General features: G+C 45.5%; 1 protein-coding gene across 1 annotated transcript in view; it reads left to right on the forward strand.

Moving 5' to 3' along the window:
• LOC107089782 (chromodomain-helicase-DNA-binding protein 6-like) overlaps positions 1-21,688 on the forward strand; it is a 59,611-nt gene that overhangs the window by 32,511 nt on the left and 5,412 nt on the right. The window contains 14 exon segments of the mRNA XM_015382753.1: positions 5,478-5,556; positions 6,198-6,288; positions 6,439-6,805; positions 6,887-7,095; positions 9,740-9,837; positions 9,915-10,676; positions 12,494-12,748; positions 12,873-13,134; positions 15,223-16,545; positions 16,627-16,781; positions 18,105-18,332; positions 19,678-20,265; positions 20,364-20,597; positions 20,722-20,862. Of these exon segments, the coding sequence (XP_015238239.1) occupies positions 5,478-5,556; positions 6,198-6,288; positions 6,439-6,805; positions 6,887-7,095; positions 9,740-9,837; positions 9,915-10,676; positions 12,494-12,748; positions 12,873-13,134; positions 15,223-16,545; positions 16,627-16,781; positions 18,105-18,332; positions 19,678-20,265; positions 20,364-20,597; positions 20,722-20,862 (4,792 nt within the window).

Below are 21,688 nucleotides of genomic sequence, written 5' to 3' on the forward strand. Positions count from 1 at the left end.
TTTCTTCTTCTACGCTTGCATTATTGGCAGAGCAGACGCTGAATGCGCACTTTCATCTGGTTTGGTCTGCCGCGGTTTCCGCAAAGTGGTGAACTCGCAGGCGCGCTACATTGGACGAGCAGTATGGAGGAATATTGACACGTTTTTTGTGGACTTTTATGGACCTTTCTGCCTCGGGCGCCATAGACCTCCATTATTTGAATGTCAGCAGACAGCAAGAAGCCTCCCAGATCTCCAGATGCATTTGAGATATCAAAAAAGTACTCCATAGTGTTGTTCAGCATGGGGGCGAGTAGAAAATGAAGGCTAATCATGTTTTGGGTGTACTATTCCTTTAATGACGTTCAGGTCAGATGAATGCGACCTGGATGTTCAGACACAGGTCGCATTTAAAAAGATCGTATACTTATCTGATTCAGGACCACATAGCCGAGTGGCCTGGGTTGCATTGGAAAAAATCAGATCTGTGTTGTTTAGACTGCCATGAAAAGATCAGATACAGTTCGCATATGGGTAAAAAAACTCAGATTTTGGTCACTTCAGGCTGCAGTTTGAACGTAGACCTAAGGCTGGTTTATTCTCAGAAACCAGGTCGTCTGTATGTTTGTCACAGTGAACGCCCCTTCCGCAGACATTCTGCCGCAACTCTCCAAAATTTTAGTTGACGTCAGACAGTGCAGCAGACAGGAGGCCTCTGATTGGTCAAATCTACATCTGCTCTACACTATGTGTATTTCCTGTTTGGTACCTTACCAGCTTGTTTTATTTGTATGACCGCCATTGTGGAAAACGACTCATAGAGTTGGACCAGCTGGAAGAGCGAGGTGTGCGAGAACGCTGGGACCCTGGATCCCCCGCTCTTTTTGGCCCTCATGTCCCTCCGTTGTCGCACAAACTTGCCCCCACTTCCTCACCCCTCGGCCGTATCTAGACCCACAGCTAGTTCCTGATTGGCCCTCTTGCGTTGTGGCGTGGAATAACTTAGCGCAGACCACGCTTCAATGTTGGGAATAAGTCAAAAACATCTGCAACAAGCTCACTGCGACACACTGCTGCGGGAGAATAACCAAACCTTTACCCAGGAGGAGCTCAGAGTAGCGTCGTTGCTCCTCCACCTCTAAAGGAGCTGGCTGAGGAGGCTCGGGCATCTGTTCCGGATGCCTCCTCGTCGCCTTCCTCAGGAGGTGTTCCAGGCATGTCCTACTGGGAGGAGGCCTCATGGAAGGCCCAGGACACGCTGGAGGGACTCTGAGCTGGCCTGGTGTCGCCTCGGGTTCCCCCCAGAGCAGCTGGAGGAAGTGTGCATGGATCGGGAAGTCTTGGCATCTCTGCTTAGACTGTTGTCTCTGCGACCCCGGATAAAGCGGAAGGAAATGGATGGATCTCCTGCTTTTTAAAATCCCTGTGACCTTTGCTCTCCTCTTTATGATCATTGTTTCCTGTTATATGACTGCTTCCTTTCTCAATCAACCATTGAACCCTTGAATAGTGCTTCCTTATTAATCGGTTTTCTCCGTCTGCGTTTGCTCGCTCCTTCGTCTTCCTCCTCCTGCTGCCTGTAGTCGTTTTCACAGCAGGACTTAACGGCAGTGTGAATAAAACCCATCCTGGTGTTTTGGTTTGTTTGTGCTGTCGCCTTCCCGCCCACGTTCCTGCTTCACACTTGGACTCACCATCAAATACAAACCTCACAATTCAGTTAAGCCAAATTCACTTTGTGCTTTTATTTGGCTCTCTGCTGATTTTAGAAAAACGAAAGCTTTGTTCTCGGATCAGTTTCCTGGATTATTACGGCACAGTGTTTCAAATAGTACCACTGTAGGTATCAGATCTGCTCAGGTCCTGCTTCACGCCAGTGTCGTTACGCTACATGATGGTCTGAACGTTGCCACATGATGTAAAATATTGAGGTTGTCCAGACATCAATAGTAACAATGCAGCATCTGAGTCAGAAGCATCTGCAGCGTTAGCGTGTCTAATGACCAATAAAGTTTTACCTGATTGAAAAAGCCTAAAAAAGTGTGTTCAAGGTGAACAAAGCAACTGTTAGACCATGACATAGAGGGGGAGAGCTGGATAGCACTGCAGCTAGCTGTGTTCAGTAGCTAACAGGTTAGCCTCTTTTAGCTTGGTCAGTTAGCCATGTTAAGCTAATCAACTTTTAACTTTGGCAGTTCATCAATATGTATACTTGTGCTTTTTTCATGTATTCGTGAAACGTCATCAGCCTCGGCCCTAGTACTGTTCCAATTCACAAGAACAAGCAGACCGAGAACGAACAAATTCCCCGGATGTTGTTCTCACCCCTCCCTCTTTACCCAGCATGCATCAGAGCAGACTTGTTCTTGAGATTGACAGCTGTCCCAGCATGCACTGCTGCAGCAGCAGCCTCCAGCAGAGCGCTCACAGAACTCAGAGTATTAAGTTAAAAGTTCACTTTTCTGTTGCACTTGTTCAATAAAAGTACGTTTTAAGATCATTTGAGGAGAAAACATTATACCTTTAACCGTCACTATATGGCCCAAAAACCGTTTTAATGTGTAATATAAAAAAAAAACAACTTCTGAATTCTAGCGGAACTCAGCAACCAGTGGACCTCTGAGGCTAACGGCAGACAGGGCTAACGTTAGCCCATCTGCAGCAGCCCTCTCTCTGCATAGCCATGTGTGAAGGACCGCTGGCCATGATGGAGAGTCTTTTGTTTTATTTGGCAAAATGTTCATTTGATTTGTGTTTATCTGACTGTGTTCATTATTATTCCCCCAATAAATGAAAAACGTCAGAATTTATTATTATCTAGGGACTATTAATAACAGGAGGTGAAAAGCAGCTCCAGACGAGGCGAGCGTGTGGCGATGTTATCAGTACGCTTCTGTTCCAATTGACCCATATTAATGCTGCGTGCTCCCGTTCTCCCAGAGTCCACACTTTCCTGTGTTCTTCTCAAGAACATACTGGGCGAGAACACAAGTCCGTACTCTCGTCTATTAAATTGAGAAATGACTATTGTGTTAACAAAAACTGTTTTAGTAGTAGAATAGAATAACTGTTTTCTTTGTCTAAAATCTGATCATATGTCAACAATCCGATAACTTGCCTGTAACTTATGCCGCACGTCTGGCATACGCAGGCAAAGGTCGGGAAATTTAAAGAGTGATCAAAAGTTCTCGCCGTACTCGCCGTATGTCGACATGCTTCAGCGTGCTCATAACTTATGCCAGCGTTTTAGCCTGATTTTCCGTACGTCAGGCCTACGCTGACTAAATTGTGCAACAGGGGCTTGAGGAGGTGAAATCTGAACATTGGTTCAGAAAATGTTCTCACCGTGCTGCATGTTGTCTAGGGCTGCAACTAACGATTATTTTAAAAATCGATGAATCGGACGATTATTTTTTCGATTAATCGATGAATCGGACAAAAAATATTTTTTATATTAACCTCTTTATTCCAAAATAAACATTTTAGACAGAACAAACAAGCACACAAGTGCAGGTTGCTCATTAACTGTACTGGTGCAATATGAAAAATAAATGTTTGTGTTAAAACTACGCAAACTTACATGAGAAATGTGGCTGTACATCCACAAAATACAGGCTACTTTGTTTCATAAAGCGCAAAAAAAACATTTTTGTTTTTAAAAGCCCCTAAGGGGCTCGAACAATAGGCCCCCCCATTTCAACAAATGAGGTTTTTTTAGACTAGAAGAGTCTAAGACAGGAAAGTATAGCAGTTAAAGTTGCTACTTGAGAAAATACTGAACCATAGAGATAAAAATAGCCCTGTGATTCAAATTATAAATTGTATTTGGAATAAAAATGAGAGAACTAGGGGTGCTAAAAAACACATCCTCCAAAGACAGATATTTACATGGGAATGTGGCAGATAATTAATTGACATATTACTGATCTTGCTGGATTTTATTCTGCTTTACTTCCATAAATTGCAGGATCTTCTTTACTTTATCTTTGCCAGAAGATTTAAACTTTAAAAGCCTTGCCCTCATAATTTGCAAGTTAATTTATTTATAAAGAAAATATAAACGCTGCTTAAGCTAATTCAAATGAAATTAAAAGTAAAATAAGTAGCCAACCTTATCACTGTCTGTAACCTACTAACAAGGTAAGGAAAGCATCAGATGAGCTACCTGAGAAACTAACGTTACGTTTCCCCACTTTAAAACCAAACAAACATGGTTACTCATCCTGCTGATCAGCTCTCTTCACTGCCATCGAAGGCTCCAACGTGTTTCCTTTTCAGGTGCTGCATCATAAAAGTGGTGCTTCTGTGCCATGTTCATTTATTTTTACAAAAGTTGCATGTTACAACTTTTTTCGCTTTACAAAGCGCAGGCTGTCTGCGAATTGAGACGCATCTTTCGTTTGCGGTATCGATCATTAGAACAGTTGACGTTACTGCTTTTTGAAAACAGCCTTGTCTCACCTGCGGCCCTGGCTCGCTCTGCCGTATTTTTTTTTCTTCCCCCGTTTCAGTCAAGTGGATGTGATGACGCCGGCGGCGAATGACGCAGTAATCGCGCGACACAACTAATCGATGATGAAATTCGTTGCCAACGCTTTTAAAAGTCGATTTTTATCGATTTTATCGATTCGTTGTTGCAACCCTAATGTTGTCCATTACGTTTATTGGAAAGTATCAGTGGTTCAGGTCCTCTTTAACAGAAGGTGACAGTGACGGCTGTAATCTGAGCATCAGGAGAGACATGAACCTGTTGGAATCCATTAGAACGCCGTCTCCATGCAAGGCCCAGGTTGTCTACGCTGCTCATTGGTGTCAGAGTTCCCCTCAAAGCTTTTTGGTGGAGAAGCGGATGCTGGGAGTGTCTGGTTTGGTCTGGATCTGCTTTTACCTTAAAAACCTGAAGATTCGAACTTCTCCTAAACTGGTTTTGAATTCAGAGAATTCCTCACGAGGATGGGAAAAACTTTTTGAAGTCAAGTCATCTGTGGTTTTTAACTCTTTTCAAGTCCTGGGTGATGTAGATTTTCCCAAACACCGTATAAATGTTTCTTCATGAGTATTTGTTGGCCTCCAAGCAATTTATCTGTCCGGTAATGATCTGAACTGGAATAAACTCCTATTTTTAGTCTTTTATTTTATTTTTTTAAAGTTTTACAGCACTGGTGGCTCGTTTTATGAACAGTACGCTGACAGGAAAGGGGATATAAGAGGGGGAGAGACGTACCTGCGGACAAAGGCCTCCATACATGTTGTGTGCGCTAACCACTGCGCCACCTGCATGGCCGTGTTTTTTAATCATTTTTATATAGTTTTACCAAGTTTTGAATTAAGAGTTATTAAACCAAGTAGCTTGCTCCCAGGAAAAGAACTGGAAGGGAAGCTGTGAGGTGTTATCGACTTCAGGGGGACATAACTTATTTTTTAACAAAGAGAAAGACCTCCTCCCCATCACCCTCAGACAGTATTGAAACCTCTCTGTCGGCTCTCTTCTCTGACAGCAGCTGTAAAACGGAGGAGGCGAAGGAAAAGCCAGAGAGCAGCGCTAATGGCGAGGAGGAACCAGAGGAGAGCAGACGGGTAAAGATCTCCATCATCATCTTCATTATATCAGTGTTTCTCTGTGGTGCTAAATGCCTTTTGGACACAGTGATGGTCTGTTAGCTGATTTCCTGATGGAAAGGCTGAACCTGAGGCAGGGCAGCTTGGTAAGACCTACGGAGCTAAAATCCTGTCTGAAAAGCAGGAATTCAATTCAGTTTATTTCTATAGCGCCAATTCACAACTCATGTCATATCAAGGCACTTTACAGTTCACCAGATCATAAAGTTAAATTGATTCAAGGTTTTCTATCTAAGGAAAACCAGTTGATTGCATCGACTTATTGACTCGAAGGCAATCCCTCACATTAAGCATGCTTGTAGCGACAGTGGAGAGGAAAAACTCCCTTTTAACAGGAAGAAACCTGCAGCAGAACCATATGAATGCATATATGAGAGGCATGGGTACTTGTTTATGGCATTAAAATAATGTCTATGAGCATTAAATTAGAGTTACTAATTCCTGTATAAATGTTTAACATAATTTGGTGGAACAAGAAGTTCCCCCCTTAGGAAGAAAGAACGAGAACAAAAGATCTGATCTAGGATCAGTTTTAAGCCTGAATGATCCGTAGAGAGGAAGACAGAACTGCTGATGAGCGCCGCTTCTTTTCCTCTCAGGGGGAGGAAACCTGCTCCAGCGTCGACATTCAGGAAAAGGCCGACAGCGCGGCTCAGGATGGGGCGGCTGACCACCATGGAGACCTTCCAGGTGAGTGTGTGCGGAACCAAAGCAGGTAATCCCAGCTGATGCCTGCGGGTCGTTTCCTTCTGGGTGAACTGGGTTTCATGCTGTATGACCAGTATTACTAGTTGTTAACCAGTAACCAGATCCTTCAGTTACAATTTTGTTCCCCCTCAGATTCTCAGACCTCCACTGACCTTTGCACCCAAGACGCACCCCTGGTTACCACGACGACGACAGGAACAGTGTCGGGGGTGGCGGCGCTCCACGTGGTGCAGGCGCGGCCGCTGTGGCCCACCGGCCCCGCCCTGACGGCCCGTTTCCGCCGCCTGATCACAGCCTACCAGCGCTTCACGCTGCGCAGAGAGCCTCTGCTGAGACACGACTTCCTGCTGCCTGACGGCCTGGTCGGCATGGCGATGGGTGGGGCCGGGCACGGCCACCACGGCGGCGGGCCGCTGGCCTGGCAGCTGGGGGAGGAGCTAAGGAGGTGTTCGGTGGTCTCCACGGAGACTGACCCTCTGTTCCTGGAGTGGCAGAGGAGGTGACCGAGCTGCAGGTTGTTGTTGTTCTCAGTCTGCAGCAGAAACGGCCGATTCATCTGGATCCTCTGGTTCCTCTGCAGGTGGACCCGCCGAGAACAGGCAGACTTCTACCGCACCGTTTCCTCGTTCGGCGTGGTGTACGACCCGGAGAGGAAAGCCTTCGACTGGTCCCAGTTCAGAGCGCTGGCCCGACTGGAGAGGAAGACGGACGAGAGCTTGGAGCGCTACTTCAACGCATTCGTCAACATGTGCAGGACGGCGTGCAAGCTCCCGCCAAAGAACGACGAAGGTACAGGGGATGGAGAGAACCGACAGAACGGAGATAAAACCAGCAGATGGAGGAAAAACTTTCCTAAGAAAAACTAGGAATGATCTCCCATCCTTAAACAGCTGGTTCGTCGCAGCCTAAATGATTACATCTCGCTCTGTGTGATCAGACCTTAGAGACGGGAGCAGCTCTCCACACCAAAGCAATGCAGATGCATCATCCTGTTCCCTACAGCGGCAGAGAGAAGCTGCATCAACAAGAGGCCAAAAATATTAGAGTTTAAAGCTCAGTCCCATTATTTTCACTTATTTCCTTAAAGCTGGAGTCAGGAAACCCGGGATAAGAGATGAGGTCAGACTCTAGCCTGATCAGAGCGTCCTGGCTTCTCCAGGTGTAGGAAATCAAGCTAAATGCTGGTCTGCAGCGTTCTTCAACACACCATGAGGCCAATCACAAATATAGTGATTCTGCAAACAATATCGTTTAAAAATCGTTTAAAATGTCCGATTGGAATCAAATCCTTCAACTTCCAGTCTTTCTGAAGATTGTTACAATAGAGGATCAAATAAATGCCCAAAAGGGATAAAATGTATTTGCCATTGAACTTCTGGTCAGAAAAAAAAAACATGTAATATGTAGCCAACATTTGGAAGAAGAATGTTTTCAAGAAGACTTGGATAATAGCGCGTTGTGACAAACACCAGATACAGCACTGGGACTTGATCAACAGCCGATACCGCACTGTGACGTCACAAACCAGTAGGTGGCAGTAGTGTTCTTTGACAAACATGGATGCCTCCAGTAAAGCACATTAAAAAAAAAATTACTCTTTATTAAAAACAGTTAACATTTATTGAACAGTATGGAATAATTTCATATTTAAAGTACTTTCAGAAGTTTGTATTCTGAATATGACCGGACTTTTCCTATAAAAATGTAAGTAACCAGCTGATCTTAGTTTTAAGATTTATAAAACACATTTTTGAAAGCAAATAAAAGTTAAGTTTAGTTTATTTAAGATCCCTATTAGCTGTAGCAAGCTACAGCTATTCTTCCTGGGGTCCAACAAAACATTTAATTAAATAAAAAAAATTAAATTAAAAAATTACAAATGAAATAAAATTATGTGGACATTAAAACAACAGCTCCCATAATCTATACATATACATAAATACATACACACATATACACATACATACCCATATAGATACACAGAAACAATCCAAACTAATCAAAACAAACTACAAAGCACAGCAAGTGAAGAAGACTGTGTACTCCCTCACAGTCCTAATCGTGTTTTATGAGACCACCTCTATATTTAATAAATGTTCTTTCAATGATCTTTTAAATTTCCTTAAATCAGTTATCAATTTAATGTAATTTGGCCGTAAATTCCATGCTTTCATACCTCTATACATAACAGTTCTTATTAAGGCATTTGACTTTGCCTTAGGCAAACTAAAGTTTCCTTCAGTTGCATGCCTAGTCATGTATTCGTGATTCTCCAAACTAAAAGTAAGGTTTGTAAATAAAATATAAGGTGTTTTTAATACAGATACATTTCTAATCATAACAGTCAATGAGTATGAAAGTCTGTCTTTAACCAACAAAAGGTTTTGTAATTGGAAATCTGGCAAAAAAAAATTGGAATCCAGAAACGAAACTTAAAAAAAAAAAAACATGATTCGAACTAAAGGTTTTGTAAGTAACTTGGCTTTTTTCTCAGATTTCTTTTTTTCCTAAATATATACTTTATATTTAAAATCGTATTTTATTTTTCCCCCTAAAATTTCTGTTTTTCAGAATGATTTTTTTTACAAATTGCATTCTTGGTTTTTTCAGATCTATTTCTCTTCAGTTCCAGTCCAATCCAAACGCTCCTGCTAACGTCCAGCAGACCAATAGAAATGCTCATAAATCCAGAGGATTGCAAAAAAAAAAAAAATCGATCAAATAAAATTGTAAAACTCAATCAGAGAAAAGTTTTAAATATATCTATTTAAAAGAATGAAATTAGGAAACCAAATAATTTGGAAAAAATCAAATCTGACAGAACGGCAAAGCCTCTCGAAAGTTGAATTTCTGGATTATATTCTCTTCAGATTTCGATTTACAAAACATTTCATTTTGGAACAAAATTGACTCCATATTTTCAGAATAATTAATCTGAGCTTGGATGCAGAGGTTATGGAACATTGGTGGAATTAGCCTTTTCCTAAAGGCTGATTTATACTTTAAAACTAGGTAGTCTGCGTGTGTCGCAGTGAACGCAAAGACATCCCCGCCCCTTCGCAGACACTCTGGTGCACCTCTCCAAAATTTATAGGTGACCGCAGACAGGAGGCCTCTGATTGGTCAAATCTACATCCGCTCTACACTATGTGTATTTCCTGTCTGGTATGTTGCCGGCTTGTTTTGTTTGTATGACCACCATTGTGGAAAATGACTCGTGAATTTGGACCAGCTAGAATAGAGAGGTGCACGAGAACGCTGGGACCCTTTTTCCACCTGGATCTCCGCTCTTTTTGGCCCTCATGTCCCACCGTTGTCACACAAACTTGACCCCACTTTCTCACCGCCGCGGCCGTATCTAGACCCACAGCTAGTTGGTGATTCTGTTGCGTGGTGGCGTGGAATAAAGTCGGCTGTGTTTTGTTGTTTCCAGGGCTGGTGGATCCCGGCCTTCTGGTGGAGCCTCTGACCGAGGAGCGAGCCGCCAGGACGCTGTATCGCATCGAGCTGCTGCGAAAGATCAGAGAGCAGGTCAGAACCTTTTTATAGAACCCAGAGTTCAGACCTGATGTGGATATCGGAACAAACGCTCCATCATCCTCCCACAGGTTCTCCGTCACCCGCTACTCTCGGCCCGCCTCCAGCTCTGCCGCCCCTCCCTCTACCTCCCCGTCTGGTGGGAGAGCGGTAAACACGACCGGGACCTGCTGATCGGGGCGGCCCGCCACGGCCTGAGCCGCACCGACTTCTACATCCTCAACGATCCTCAGCTCAGTTTCCTGGAGGCTCACAGGAATTACGTCAGGCGGCACCCTGCTCATCTTCATCACCCGCACCACGCAGGCCTGGCCATGTCTTCCTCCTCTTCGTCCCACGGGCCGCTGCCTCATTGCTGCCTCTATGAGGCGGGGCTCGGCCATCACTCCCCTCAGCCTCCAGAATACCCCCACCAGCAGCCTCCACCTGCACCCGCGCCCTCTCCTTCCTCATCCTCATCCTCTTCTTCTCACCCTCACCTCCACCCTCCCGCCCTGGACCCCCCGGATTCCGTTTCTCCCAACCTGGGCCTGGTTCCTGGCTCGCGGGTGGACTTCCTGGACTGCGCTCCGCTGGATGAGAGCCTGGAGCTGGGAGCTCTGCAACACGACAGCATGTCTGCCGACGGCCTGCACGGAGGGAAGATTCCCAAAGACGCCCTGAACGGGTTCCCCTTTAACTCCGCAACGGGGGGTCAAAGCATGCTCAACTCGTACGGAGTGGGCGGGGCCGACCTGGACTCCAAGCTGAGGAGCGACGTCCTGGTTGGTGAGCAGGGCTCATCGGAGGAAACTGGGCTGATGGCGCCGTCAGTGGAGCTGGATCAGTTACAGGTATGAGGCCGCAAAGCTGGTGCTAGAAATCAGCCTAAACATGGAACACTGGAAATTAGCTTTAAAATATAATATATGGGATCAGCAGAGAAAAGTCTGAATTTTTTTTTCTTTTAGATTCCAGTCTTCTGACAGAACCAGCAGTTTAGTGACCGCACTAGAGTTGGTCCTTGTTCACATGTAGCAGAATATCTGGACGCCGTTATGCCGTTTTACAATAATAATAATAATGATAATAATACAATTAATTTATACTGCACTTTCCATCCAAATATCTCAAAGTGCTACAGGTAAAAAGAGAAAAAGCATGAAAAAACATCTAAATTGGACCAAAAGCTTTGCTATTAAAGTCGTAAGGAAAAGGCTGTTCCAACTGCTGCATTTCCAAATTCTCCCGAGCGGTGCACGACTTTACACGAGTGAATAAAGTGAATGTGATTGGTCGTTAATGAAGAGGGCGGGATTGTAATGCAGGAGGGTTCCGGCGTCAGAGCTGGACCAGGGGCCGGCATAGGTGCAAATGGGGCAGAGTCAAAAACAGGTTGAGGCAAAGCCGTCGTCAGTGCTCTCCTTTCCCTGCGACGCCTCCACTTTATTCTACTAATATTACAACTTTATTCTCATAATGCTACAACTTTATTCTCGTAATGTTAAGACTTTATTCTTGTAGTGCTACAACTTTATTCTCATAATGCTACGACTTTATTCCACTAATATTACAACTTTATTCTTGTAATGCTACGACTTTATTCTCGTAATGCTACGACTTAATTCTCGTAATGCTACGACTTAATTCTCTTAATGCTACGACTTTATTCTACTAATATTACAACTTTATTCTCGCAATGCTACGACTTTATTCTTGTAATGCTATGACTTTATTCTCGTAATGCTACGACTTAATTCTCGTAATGCTACGACTTAATTCTTGTAATGCTATGACTTTATTCTCGTAGTGCTACGACTTTATTCTACTAATATTACAACTTTATTCTCGCAATGCTGCGACTTTATTCTTGTAATGCTATGACTTTATTCTCGTAGTGCTACGACTTTATTCCACTAATGCTACGACTTTATTCTTGTAATGCTACGACTTTATTCTCGTAATGCTACAACTTTATTCTCAAAATTAAAAAAATTCTAGCCTTGCCCTAATACTCGTAAGAATTTTAAATTCAACCAACTTTGGCTTTTGCCACCATTAGCGACTCATCGTCCGCCGCCAGCTGCGTGGGTCAGAATTTGCATTGTCTGCTCCATGGTACTGCTGAGTACTGACAATGATTCGCAGGTACCTGACATTAGTACAGTAGCAACCATTCAAAATTTTCCTCTTTCCTGGATGGGTCCATGGCTGGTCCCCTACAATTCCTTTTTAAACATCAACCTTTGTACTAAAATATTCTTTCTGTCATTATTTGTGGACAATAAGATCGAAAGAGAAGCGCCATCTCCTGGTCAGACCCTGTAATTTAAAGAAAGGGTCAGAGTCAGAGTAAAAGAATATGCAAGAAGGGGTCACTTCAGTGGCTGGAAGTTGGAGAGGATTTTGCTGTGAGTTGCAGGGAAGTGGGCTGCCATTCGGTTCTAATGTAAAAGCCAGCGATGATGCTGCAGTGGACCATTTGAACATCAGCCAGGAGGATTTACTTTATGAAATATGCAGTTCTAAAACTTCTTAAATCCATTTTTTAGGTGTTGGAAAATCAGATCTTCTTAAAAGATAATTTTTTAATCTGCAGCCGAATGTTTGCTGCTGATTTGTGTATTTGTATATTTTTGTGCTTATTAAGTATCGACCTGTTTTCCTGCAGGCTCCTTGGGACAGCACAGATCACACCAGTCCAGCTGAACACATGTTCAACGAGTCCGATCCCATCCTCGGTCCCTCTGGCCTGGAGACAGGTTTTCTGGAGGAGGAGGATGAGGAGGCGCAGGGAGGAGACAGAGGAGGAGAAGAGGGTGGGACTCTGGAGGAGTGTTTAGGCCTCCCTCCTTCATCCTCTCCATCTCATCCTTCCACCGGGGAAGCAGTCGAGCCGCTATCATCGAGCTACATGCTCTTTAAGGTGGGTTTCTACTTCACCAGTCATCAACCTTCTTCCCTAGATGGTCAGAAAAGGGTAAACTGACAACTGAGGGAACCATTTCTTTATTAAAGTAATCCAGACGTCTCTATTTGCTATTATTTAGGATATCGGAGTGAACGAAGAGGCCAGTCCAGATCAAACAGACCTTTCAGCAAGCCCGCCCCTCCCCTTTGTCCCCCCTCCACCCCTGTCGTTCAGCCATGAGCCTCAGGACGCTCTTGGACATGCTGACGTCCCAGAGAGCTTGGCCAATCCCGAGGAGGAGGGAGACGACCAGGAGGGAAGTACCGGGTTTGAGTTTGAAGACAAAGAGGAAGAGGAGGCAGAGAAATTAAGGGAGCAAGAAGCAGAAAACCAGAACGAAGGTACGTGGAGGCAGAAATATTGATCTCTTGGTCTCTGCTGACGCTCTTCCAGCCATTATTGCTTTCATTTGAATGAATCCAAGACACACGCGACATGTGGTAGAGACATGCTGCAAAGGTCCACAGGTCGGATTCAAACCTGGGTCAGGCGCGTCAAGGACTAAGGGCTCCGTACATGGGTCATGCGCACTAACCACTGTGCTACCGAAGGACGCCCATTATCTCTGCATATAACCCATCCACTTGGGAAGCAGTGGGCTGCAATTGTAGGGTGCCCGGCGGTTAGGGGTCTTGCCCAGGGACCCAGAGTTTCAGTCTGTTGGAGTGGGTTTCGAAATCACAACCTCAGGATTCCAAGCTCTATGCCCTAACCACTAGGCCGCCAATCCCCCTGTTGGGGGTTTAGGGTTTATTTAACCATTTATTTAAATGTTAGCTGTTAATTTAGAATGACAATCATCTATTATTATTCATTGACCTAAACTAGTGTTGTGATTTTATGTTCTTTTCAATTCCCAGCCCGCTGGGAATTCATATTTCTGATACTTTAAGATGTTTATTGCCCTATATAAATATTGTTCTCGCCCCTCCGTCTTTACCCAGCATGCATCAGGGCAGACTTGTCAGTTCTTGAGATTGACAGCTGTCCCAGCATGCACTGCGGCAGCAGCAGCTTCCAGGTTAGCGCTCACAGAGCTCAGAGTATTAAGTTAAATTTTCTCTTTTCTGTTGCCATGGTTCTATGAAAGTACTTTTTGAGGAGAAAACATTCTACCTTTAACCGTCACTATATGGCCCAAAAACTTCTAGTGAATTGAGAAACAGCATATGTATCTGTACGGACTGGTCCATTAGTGCTTTCAGCAGCCAGCGAAGCGGCAGTGCAGTGCTGCTCCCTCCAATTGTTGCAAATTACAACAATTAAAACACCAAAAATACATGTTTTGTCATTACACGTATAGATGAAGGAAAAATAAGCCCTCAGGGCCAGGATAAAAATGTGTCCTTTAACAGAATCATAGTGAAACCTAACAGGAGTTTATTTTCACAATCCTATTTTCTATTCATAGATACAGCTCTGCTTTTTGTTTTAAATAAGCTGTTATTATTTTTGATTGGATGTAAATGTAAAGATTATATAATCCTAGTTATCCCTGTTACAGAAATCCACAACAAAAAGAAAATATTTTGGCAGAAGTTGCACATATGCTGGATGCTGATGGGGATTTTTTATTATGTCATATTAAATACATTTTCATTTCCGCATGTTTTTCTCCTATGAATTTAATAATAATGTAACACAAGCTCTACTCGAGTTCAGAGGAAGTCGGAACGGAGCAAGAAGGGAGGAACAGCGAAGCTGTAGGCTTTGCTTTGCGCAGGAGGCCTGTAGCAGAGCGGCGGCGGAGGATGTGGGATTTTGGGGTAACACAGTGTAGCTGCGTCCAGCTGTCTGTGATAACGAACTTCCTCGTCTGTTTTAAAACTGGTGCACTCTGCTCCTCATCCATACGTTAAACAGCTGTGTCTGTGCACAGCATGCTCGCACGCTCTTTCTACCATAATAACATTTTCCCCCTCATTCATAAAACGGTAAAATCGGGGACATTTCCGGGGACAGGTGGTTGAAAACGGGGGCTGTCCGCGGAAACCTGGAACGCCTGGTCACCCTAGTTTAGAAAGCATTTTAGCCTCCGAGAGAGAAAGAGAAAAGAGCTCATCAGAGTTAGCGAGCTGAAGGCTCAGCTACTATTCATAGAAAGTGTGAAAAATCAGCAGAATATAAGGTTCAACTTAACAGGTTCATTACCAGAATTTTTTAGTACAAGGACTAATGTTTAAAAAAAGGAATTGTAGAGGAGCAAGGAAAGTCGGGAAATATTGAATGGATATTACTGTATTCCAGTCTGATCGAGCTAACATTTCAGAAAAAGTTATAAATTGTTTATTTTTTACCTATTTTTGGACAGAAAATGTTTTTTTGTACATGTTTCTACCAAAAGTCTATTACTTTTTAAAGTTTAAATGCTGTTACTTTCAAATTGATTCAGTATTAAATGGATCTCTGATGTTTTTTTCTGCTCCAAGGTGCCGACCCCGGAGTCGGCGTCCTGAATCCGACCTCTGAGCGTCAGATGGAGGATGGAGAAGCGCTGGCGGGACGGGAGGAGAGGAAAGCGGTGTCTCCGGGCCTCCAGGAGAACTTGGAGTCCTCGGATGATAATGAAGAGGTGCAGCCTTACCTGGGGAAGCTGGAAGCAGAAGGTGGCTTGGTTTGTCCCCGGTCCATTGAGGATCCTGCGGAGGAGGTGGACGGGTTGATTCTGTATCAGACTGAGGAGGAGCAGTCCATGGACAGCTCTCTGGATGCCGAAGCTTTTATCCGTAATGAAACGGGAGCATTTTTAGAAATGAAGGAAAACTCACAGAGTTCTGGAGGAGGTTTTGATGTTGGCAGCAGGGAGGGTTCTGAGGGGGCGGCAGAGATGCCTGAAGGTCGGCTGGACTCTGTCTCTTTGGGAGACACTGCAGAGGAACCGGCAGAGAAGATGGTGACCCAGGAGGCTGAAGCCAGCCTGGCGGAGCTGGGAGAGGCCGAGATAGCAGAACCCTGCAGCCCCGCTGGGTCTGCCTTGGAGGAATCCCAGACCCGAGACCCAGCGGATCAGAACCTGAGCAGCAAGAACTGCACGAGCGAAGCTTCGTCCTCCTCTGCAGATCCAGAAAATAAACGTGACCCCAATGAAGCCAAAACTAATTTGACGTTAAATGTAAACAATGTCAACTCCAAGTCATCGGCTCTGACAGCAGTCAGTGAGGAGAAGAAACCGCTGCAGTTCCTGGTACCGGTGAAGGTGGAGGAGCCGGCCGATGAGGTCTGCCTGGACGGCTCAGACATTAAACCTTCTCCTTTTCTCTCCTTCCCTGTAAAATCTGAGGCTGCAGAGCCCAAATCTGAGCCGATGGCGTTTCCTGCCAGGGCTCCGGTGCTGGAGGTGAAACCGGAGGATCTCATCATGTCCATGAAGACGGAGACCTTCCACGTTAAGCCTGAATCTCTCCACTTTGTGGCTTACTCACAGAGCGGAAAAACGAAACCCGAAGTCAAACCATCCGATCTCCGCTTCGCCGTCTATTCAGACGGAGGAGGGTTTAAGACCGAGATCAAACCGGAAGCAAAACCAGACGTTATGCAATTCCCAGCGTACCCGAACGGCTCCGGGATCAAAGCCGAGGTCAAGCAGGAGTCCTGCCCGGACCAGCCTGAGGTGAAGGCCGAGATGAAGCGGGAGACGCTGGAGGCCGACAGCACTGTCCTGACGCCGAAGCCGGAGCAGGTCGACGGCTCGGGCACCACAGGGGAGGGTCTGCTGAAAGGCCCGGTGAAGGAGGAGAGGCCAGGCAGCCCAGGTAGGGACGCGCTCTTTTTGATCGCACATTTTCACAGAGCAGCAGATGGCTGGATGCGTATGTATCTGCTGTGCTCCGCAGCGCTGCCTGTGGTGGAGGGATATCCCGGCAGTCCCAGGTTTGCAACTCCCACCTCCATGTGCGATCTTCCCGATAGCCTGCATGAGAGCAGGGAGCCCACCATCGCCCAGCTGCTGCAGGAGAAAGCTCTGTACTCCTTCTCCGAATGGCCAAAGGTACCATGTCCTTCTCCCTGGGTTCCAAAAAAAGTTAAAAACAAACAATTGGACTTTTTTCCCCCCAAGTCTGAAGAAGTTTCGCATCCCATTTTTCCAGCTTCTTCAATTAAAAATGTCAGAAATATTCAATTCAATTCAATTCAGTTTATTTATATAGCGCCAAATTCACAACACATGTCATCTCAAGGCACTTTACAGTTCAACCAACAGCATGGAGTTCGAGGTTTTATACAAGTAGCTCATCAAAGCCTTGTTTTTGTTTTGAAAACATGCAAAAAAAAAAAAACGTACAAACGGGTCCATCCCTTTGGAATGGGGGTCGTTTGGCTTATTTGTTAGCCTGCATTGCCCCATACCTTTCTGTGTCTTAACGGGGGGTCATTAAAGTCGTAGGGAAATCATATTTAAATGTCAAATCATTCTGCCTTAAACATGTTTATAAATGTACTCTATCTTCTGCAGGCCAGTTAGTTATACGTCAGCCTGAACACCTAAATTCGGCCAATCATATATCAACGGTCATCTGTCAATAAAAAATTTTTCGGTCATCTTGATTCATATGTTGCAGCTAATATACGCAACGGTTGAAATAAGAAATAAGCATCATTTCCTTTCCCATTGAGTTCCGTCCCAGTGTTCACGGGGATGGACGTCTGTGTCTTCAGCAGGTGTAGAGCTAACAGAACTGGCAGTGTTGCGAGGCAAGGGCTCAAACATGTACGGCACATTGATGTTATTCACTCGTGTAAAGTCTGCACGACTCGGGAGAATTCGGAAATACGACGGTTGGAAAAGCTGCTTCCCTACGACTTTAACACTAGAACTACCAAGGCCGTCATTTTGACGGTTCTGAGATTTTAAAGAGAAAGAACTTTATTTAAAATTAATCTTAAGTTTGTCCCAAATTAAACATGCAGACATTGTATATAATGCAGGCCTAACAACAAATGCAGGCTACATGAGAGATACGTAGATATTCCATGCTAATGGGAGCAGTGGGCCTGATGGATTCTACAGTTTGTCCAGTCTGGGCTTAATGTCTGTCAGAGAAACACGCATGTCATTCTCCACATTCAAACATGATCTGTGTTTAGTTTTCAGTACCTTTAAAGTGGAAAAGCCAGACTCTTTTTGGAATGACTATGACCAGGATGACTGAGAATCTTCACCAACATTCTCCATGGTTTAGTTCAGGAAGTGGAGTCAAAACATTTCTGCAGAAAATATTGTCATGCAAACGGATTTGTAGCTTTGAAGAAGGTGGAGGCAACGTCACTCAGATGAGTTTAACCCTTTGCTTGTCTCCCTCCCCCCCCGTAGGACAGAGTCATCATCAACCGCCTGGACAGCATCTGCCACGCCATCCTGAAGGGGAAGTGGCCTTCATCCAGTGAGCAGTACGACTCCCCAGCTAACTCCTGCCTGGCTAACAGCTTAGCCCAGCACCACCATCAGCGAACTGGTTTCCTGGCGGGCCAGGCTCGGGTCCAGCAGGGCGGACCGGGGCTGGGCTTCCCCGTCCCTCCGCCTCTCACCAGACTACCCAAGGTACAAACTGATTTCTTCTTCTTCTTTCTGCCCGTCTGTCCCGTCTGTGTGTATCTGTCTCTCATACCATGGTTCCCACCAGCTGTGTCCAGTTTTTTATTTGTGTCCCAGATGTGCTGAAGAGAAAAACCACCAGATTTCAGCTCTGAACGCTCAGAACCAGATGTCCACAATAACAGAAAATACTGAATAACAGCAGCTGATGCAGCTAAATAATTCAATACAGGTTTTAAATTATGATATTAAATGATAATAGTCATTTTTCTAAAGAAATAAACTTTTTATTACTTCAATCTGTATTTTTTTTTTCAGGTGTCTGCTCTGCAGACTCATCAGGAAACATTAAACTGTCAACTTCATCTATTAAACTCAGAGGGCAGGACTAAAGCTGTTTCCATAGAAACCCTGACCTCTGATTGGCTGCTCCTCTCTAAAAAAGTCAACTTCTTCCTGGTTTTATTTAAACCTAACCCGTTTCTCAATTCTCAAGAATAAAAAACTAGTTTCCTCGCCAAGTATGTTCTTGAGAGGAACACAGGAAAGTATCGAGTCTGGGAGAACCGGAGCACACAGCATAAATCTGGGTCAATTGGAACAGAAGCGCACTGATGACATCACCACACGCTCGGCTCGTCTGGAGCTGCATTTATTAATAGTCTCTAGATAATAATAAATTCTTACTTTTTTCATTTAATCGGGAAATAATAATTAACACAGTCAGATAAACACAAATCACCATCAGAGCCAGCGGTCCTTCACACACGGCTATGCAGACGGGCGAACGTTAGCCCTGGCTGCTGTTAGCCTTGGGGGACCACTGGTTGCCGCCGTCCTCTCGACATCGGAAATTTGTTTTTTATTACGCATTAAATCAGTAAATGGACCTTATAGTGATGCTTAAAAATATAATGTTCTCGCCTAAAATGATCTTAAAACATACTTTCATAGAAAGTATCATCATTTTCTGCTCTTCTAAGTAGATCAGGCTATGGAAAAAAAAAAGTCAAAGTAACTAAATAATCCAGTGATTTTGATAAAAACTGAATTGATTTGAATCAGTTTGGACCTTCATCAGTTATTGTTGTTTCTTCTGCCCTGATCGGACAGAGCGACCTCTGGTAACCCCTGATAGAATCTGGTAACCTATGGTAACCCCTGATAGAATCTGGTAACCTCTGGTAACCTCTGGTCATGGTCTGCTTTAGGCTGTATGTGAAGTCCAGCCCTGCAGCCGGTCTGGATCCCCGGCATCAGCCCCTCTTTGTGTCTCGGTCCGTATGTGTGTTTAACCAAAGCCATCGTCTCTCTCCCATCCCTGTCTCGCCCACCCTGTCCACCCTGACAGTACGTGCCGCGGGGCGGCGCATGCGGGCGCGGAGCTTGGCGCCTCACCTCCTTGCCTCTCTTGCAGGAGAGGCTGGTTGCTCCTCCGTTCCTCCCCGAGCTCAAGCGAGCAGGAGGCCGCAGGTCTTTCGACTATGAAGCCGCCGCCGCCGCGGCCGCCAAGATTCTGGCGGGGAAATCTGCGTCGCCGAGCCACAGCGGCAGCTCCGGGGAAGAGAAGGTGCCGGTGGTGGCTCCCGCCTCCCATCGGACCGGCGGCATGCTAAACGGGTGGCAGGAAGCGGCCATCGATCTGACCAAGCACTCCGGAGAGGTCGGCGCCCCTACCAACGAAGTCGGCCACCATAACGCCGCGGCAGGAAGCGGTCACAAGCTGCCCCCCATCACCGCCCCTCTGCCGGGCCCCGTGGGGATCGACATGTCCGGGATCCTGCAGGCAGGACTCATCCACCCGGTCACGGGGCAGATAGTCAACGGGAGCCTGAGGGGAGACGATTCGCTGAGGAGGAGGAGAGGGAGGAGGAGGAACGTGGAGGCTCTGTACTCCGAGTTCGCCAAGAGTCGAGGGCTGCAGCTCCCCGAGACCCAGGTGGGTGGAGGGGGGAGGGATCAGCGAAACGTTCAGCCGGGGGGAAGGAGGGAGGGGGGCGAGCAGGAACATTCCTCTAATTCTGTCTCCGTCTGCAGGCTCGGGTGGAGGCCATCAGCCACTCCTCCGTCTCCTCCTCCACCTCCTCGCCGTCACCGTCTCCATCAGAGCGGCCCGCCGGCCCCCCCACCCCCTCCTCTACCCCAACCCCTACCCAGACCCCCTCCCAGCCAGAATTGGCGGCCATCGACAGGGAGGCGGCCAGTAAAGGCCTGATGGAGTGGCTGCGTCAGAATCCGGGCTACAGCATGGATCTTCCAGCCTTCGCTCACGTACGTCTTTCTGTTCCTTCAGCTCTTCGCCTCCATCACTTTCACCACAGATCTGAAAATGGAGAAAAATGTTTTTTTTTTATCGGTCTGAATCTTTACGTTTCTGTGATTTTGTCTCGTTCAGTCTGGAGCGAGTCTTCTGCACGGCTTCGTGGAGCGTCCCAAACAGAGGCGACATCGCTGCAAAGACCCCACCAAGCTGGACATCAACACCCTGACGGGGGAGGAGAGGGTCCCCGTGGTCCACCGCGGCACGGGGCGTAGGGTAGGCGCCGCCATCAGCACGCCAAGAGCACACTCTCATGTCTTTTATTAATAAGCCATTTATTTATGAAGCGCTTCAAACAAGGTGCTGAACGGATAGAAACTGTAAAACTATTTAAAAACAGTAAAATAACAAAAACTAGCATCAACTTGGTTTGATTGAGAGAAGCTAAACTCGATCTTTAGCTCGGCTTTCTAAACCTTCTAAGATCTATGGACAGCTGCTGTTAATATATAGTTAATACACATGGTCAACACTTCAGATTTGCATTTATCCCTTCAGTTTTTACGAAAAATAGACTTTAATCTACCTCGATGGGCGTGTATCCATTTAGTCTTGTAGAAATTTAAGGTCAGATCACCATACGCTTCAAAAATAACCAAAAGTTAAAGTCATTAATTTAGTTTAATTAGTTTAATTTTGTACATGACTAAAGGGATAAACAGGTATTGACTGGGTATGCCGGTCTGACGGGGTATACTCAACTGACAGAACACCGGTTCATCCAAAATTAACCCCTTAAAGTCGAAATACTGTCGTTATCTTAATCAGGTCAGTTAGTTATCCGTCAGCCTGAACGCCTAAATTCAGCCAATCATATATCAACGGTCATCTGTCAATCAAATTTTTTCGATCATAGCATCTTGTCGCAGTAATATACGCAACAGTTGAAATAAGAATCATTTCCTTTCCCATTGAGTTCCGTCCCAGTGTTCACGGGGATGGCCGTCTGTGTCTTCAGCAGGCGTAGAGCTAACAGAACTGGCAGCGTTGCGAGGCAAGGGCTCAAACATGTACGGCTGGAAGCCTTCTACACCAAACCAAG

Source organism: Cyprinodon variegatus, unplaced genomic scaffold, assembly GCF_000732505.1.
Source record: "Cyprinodon variegatus isolate N-32 unplaced genomic scaffold, C_variegatus-1.0 Scaffold13, whole genome shotgun sequence".
In the NCBI taxonomy this organism is placed as follows: domain Eukaryota; kingdom Metazoa; phylum Chordata; class Actinopteri; order Cyprinodontiformes; family Cyprinodontidae; genus Cyprinodon; species Cyprinodon variegatus.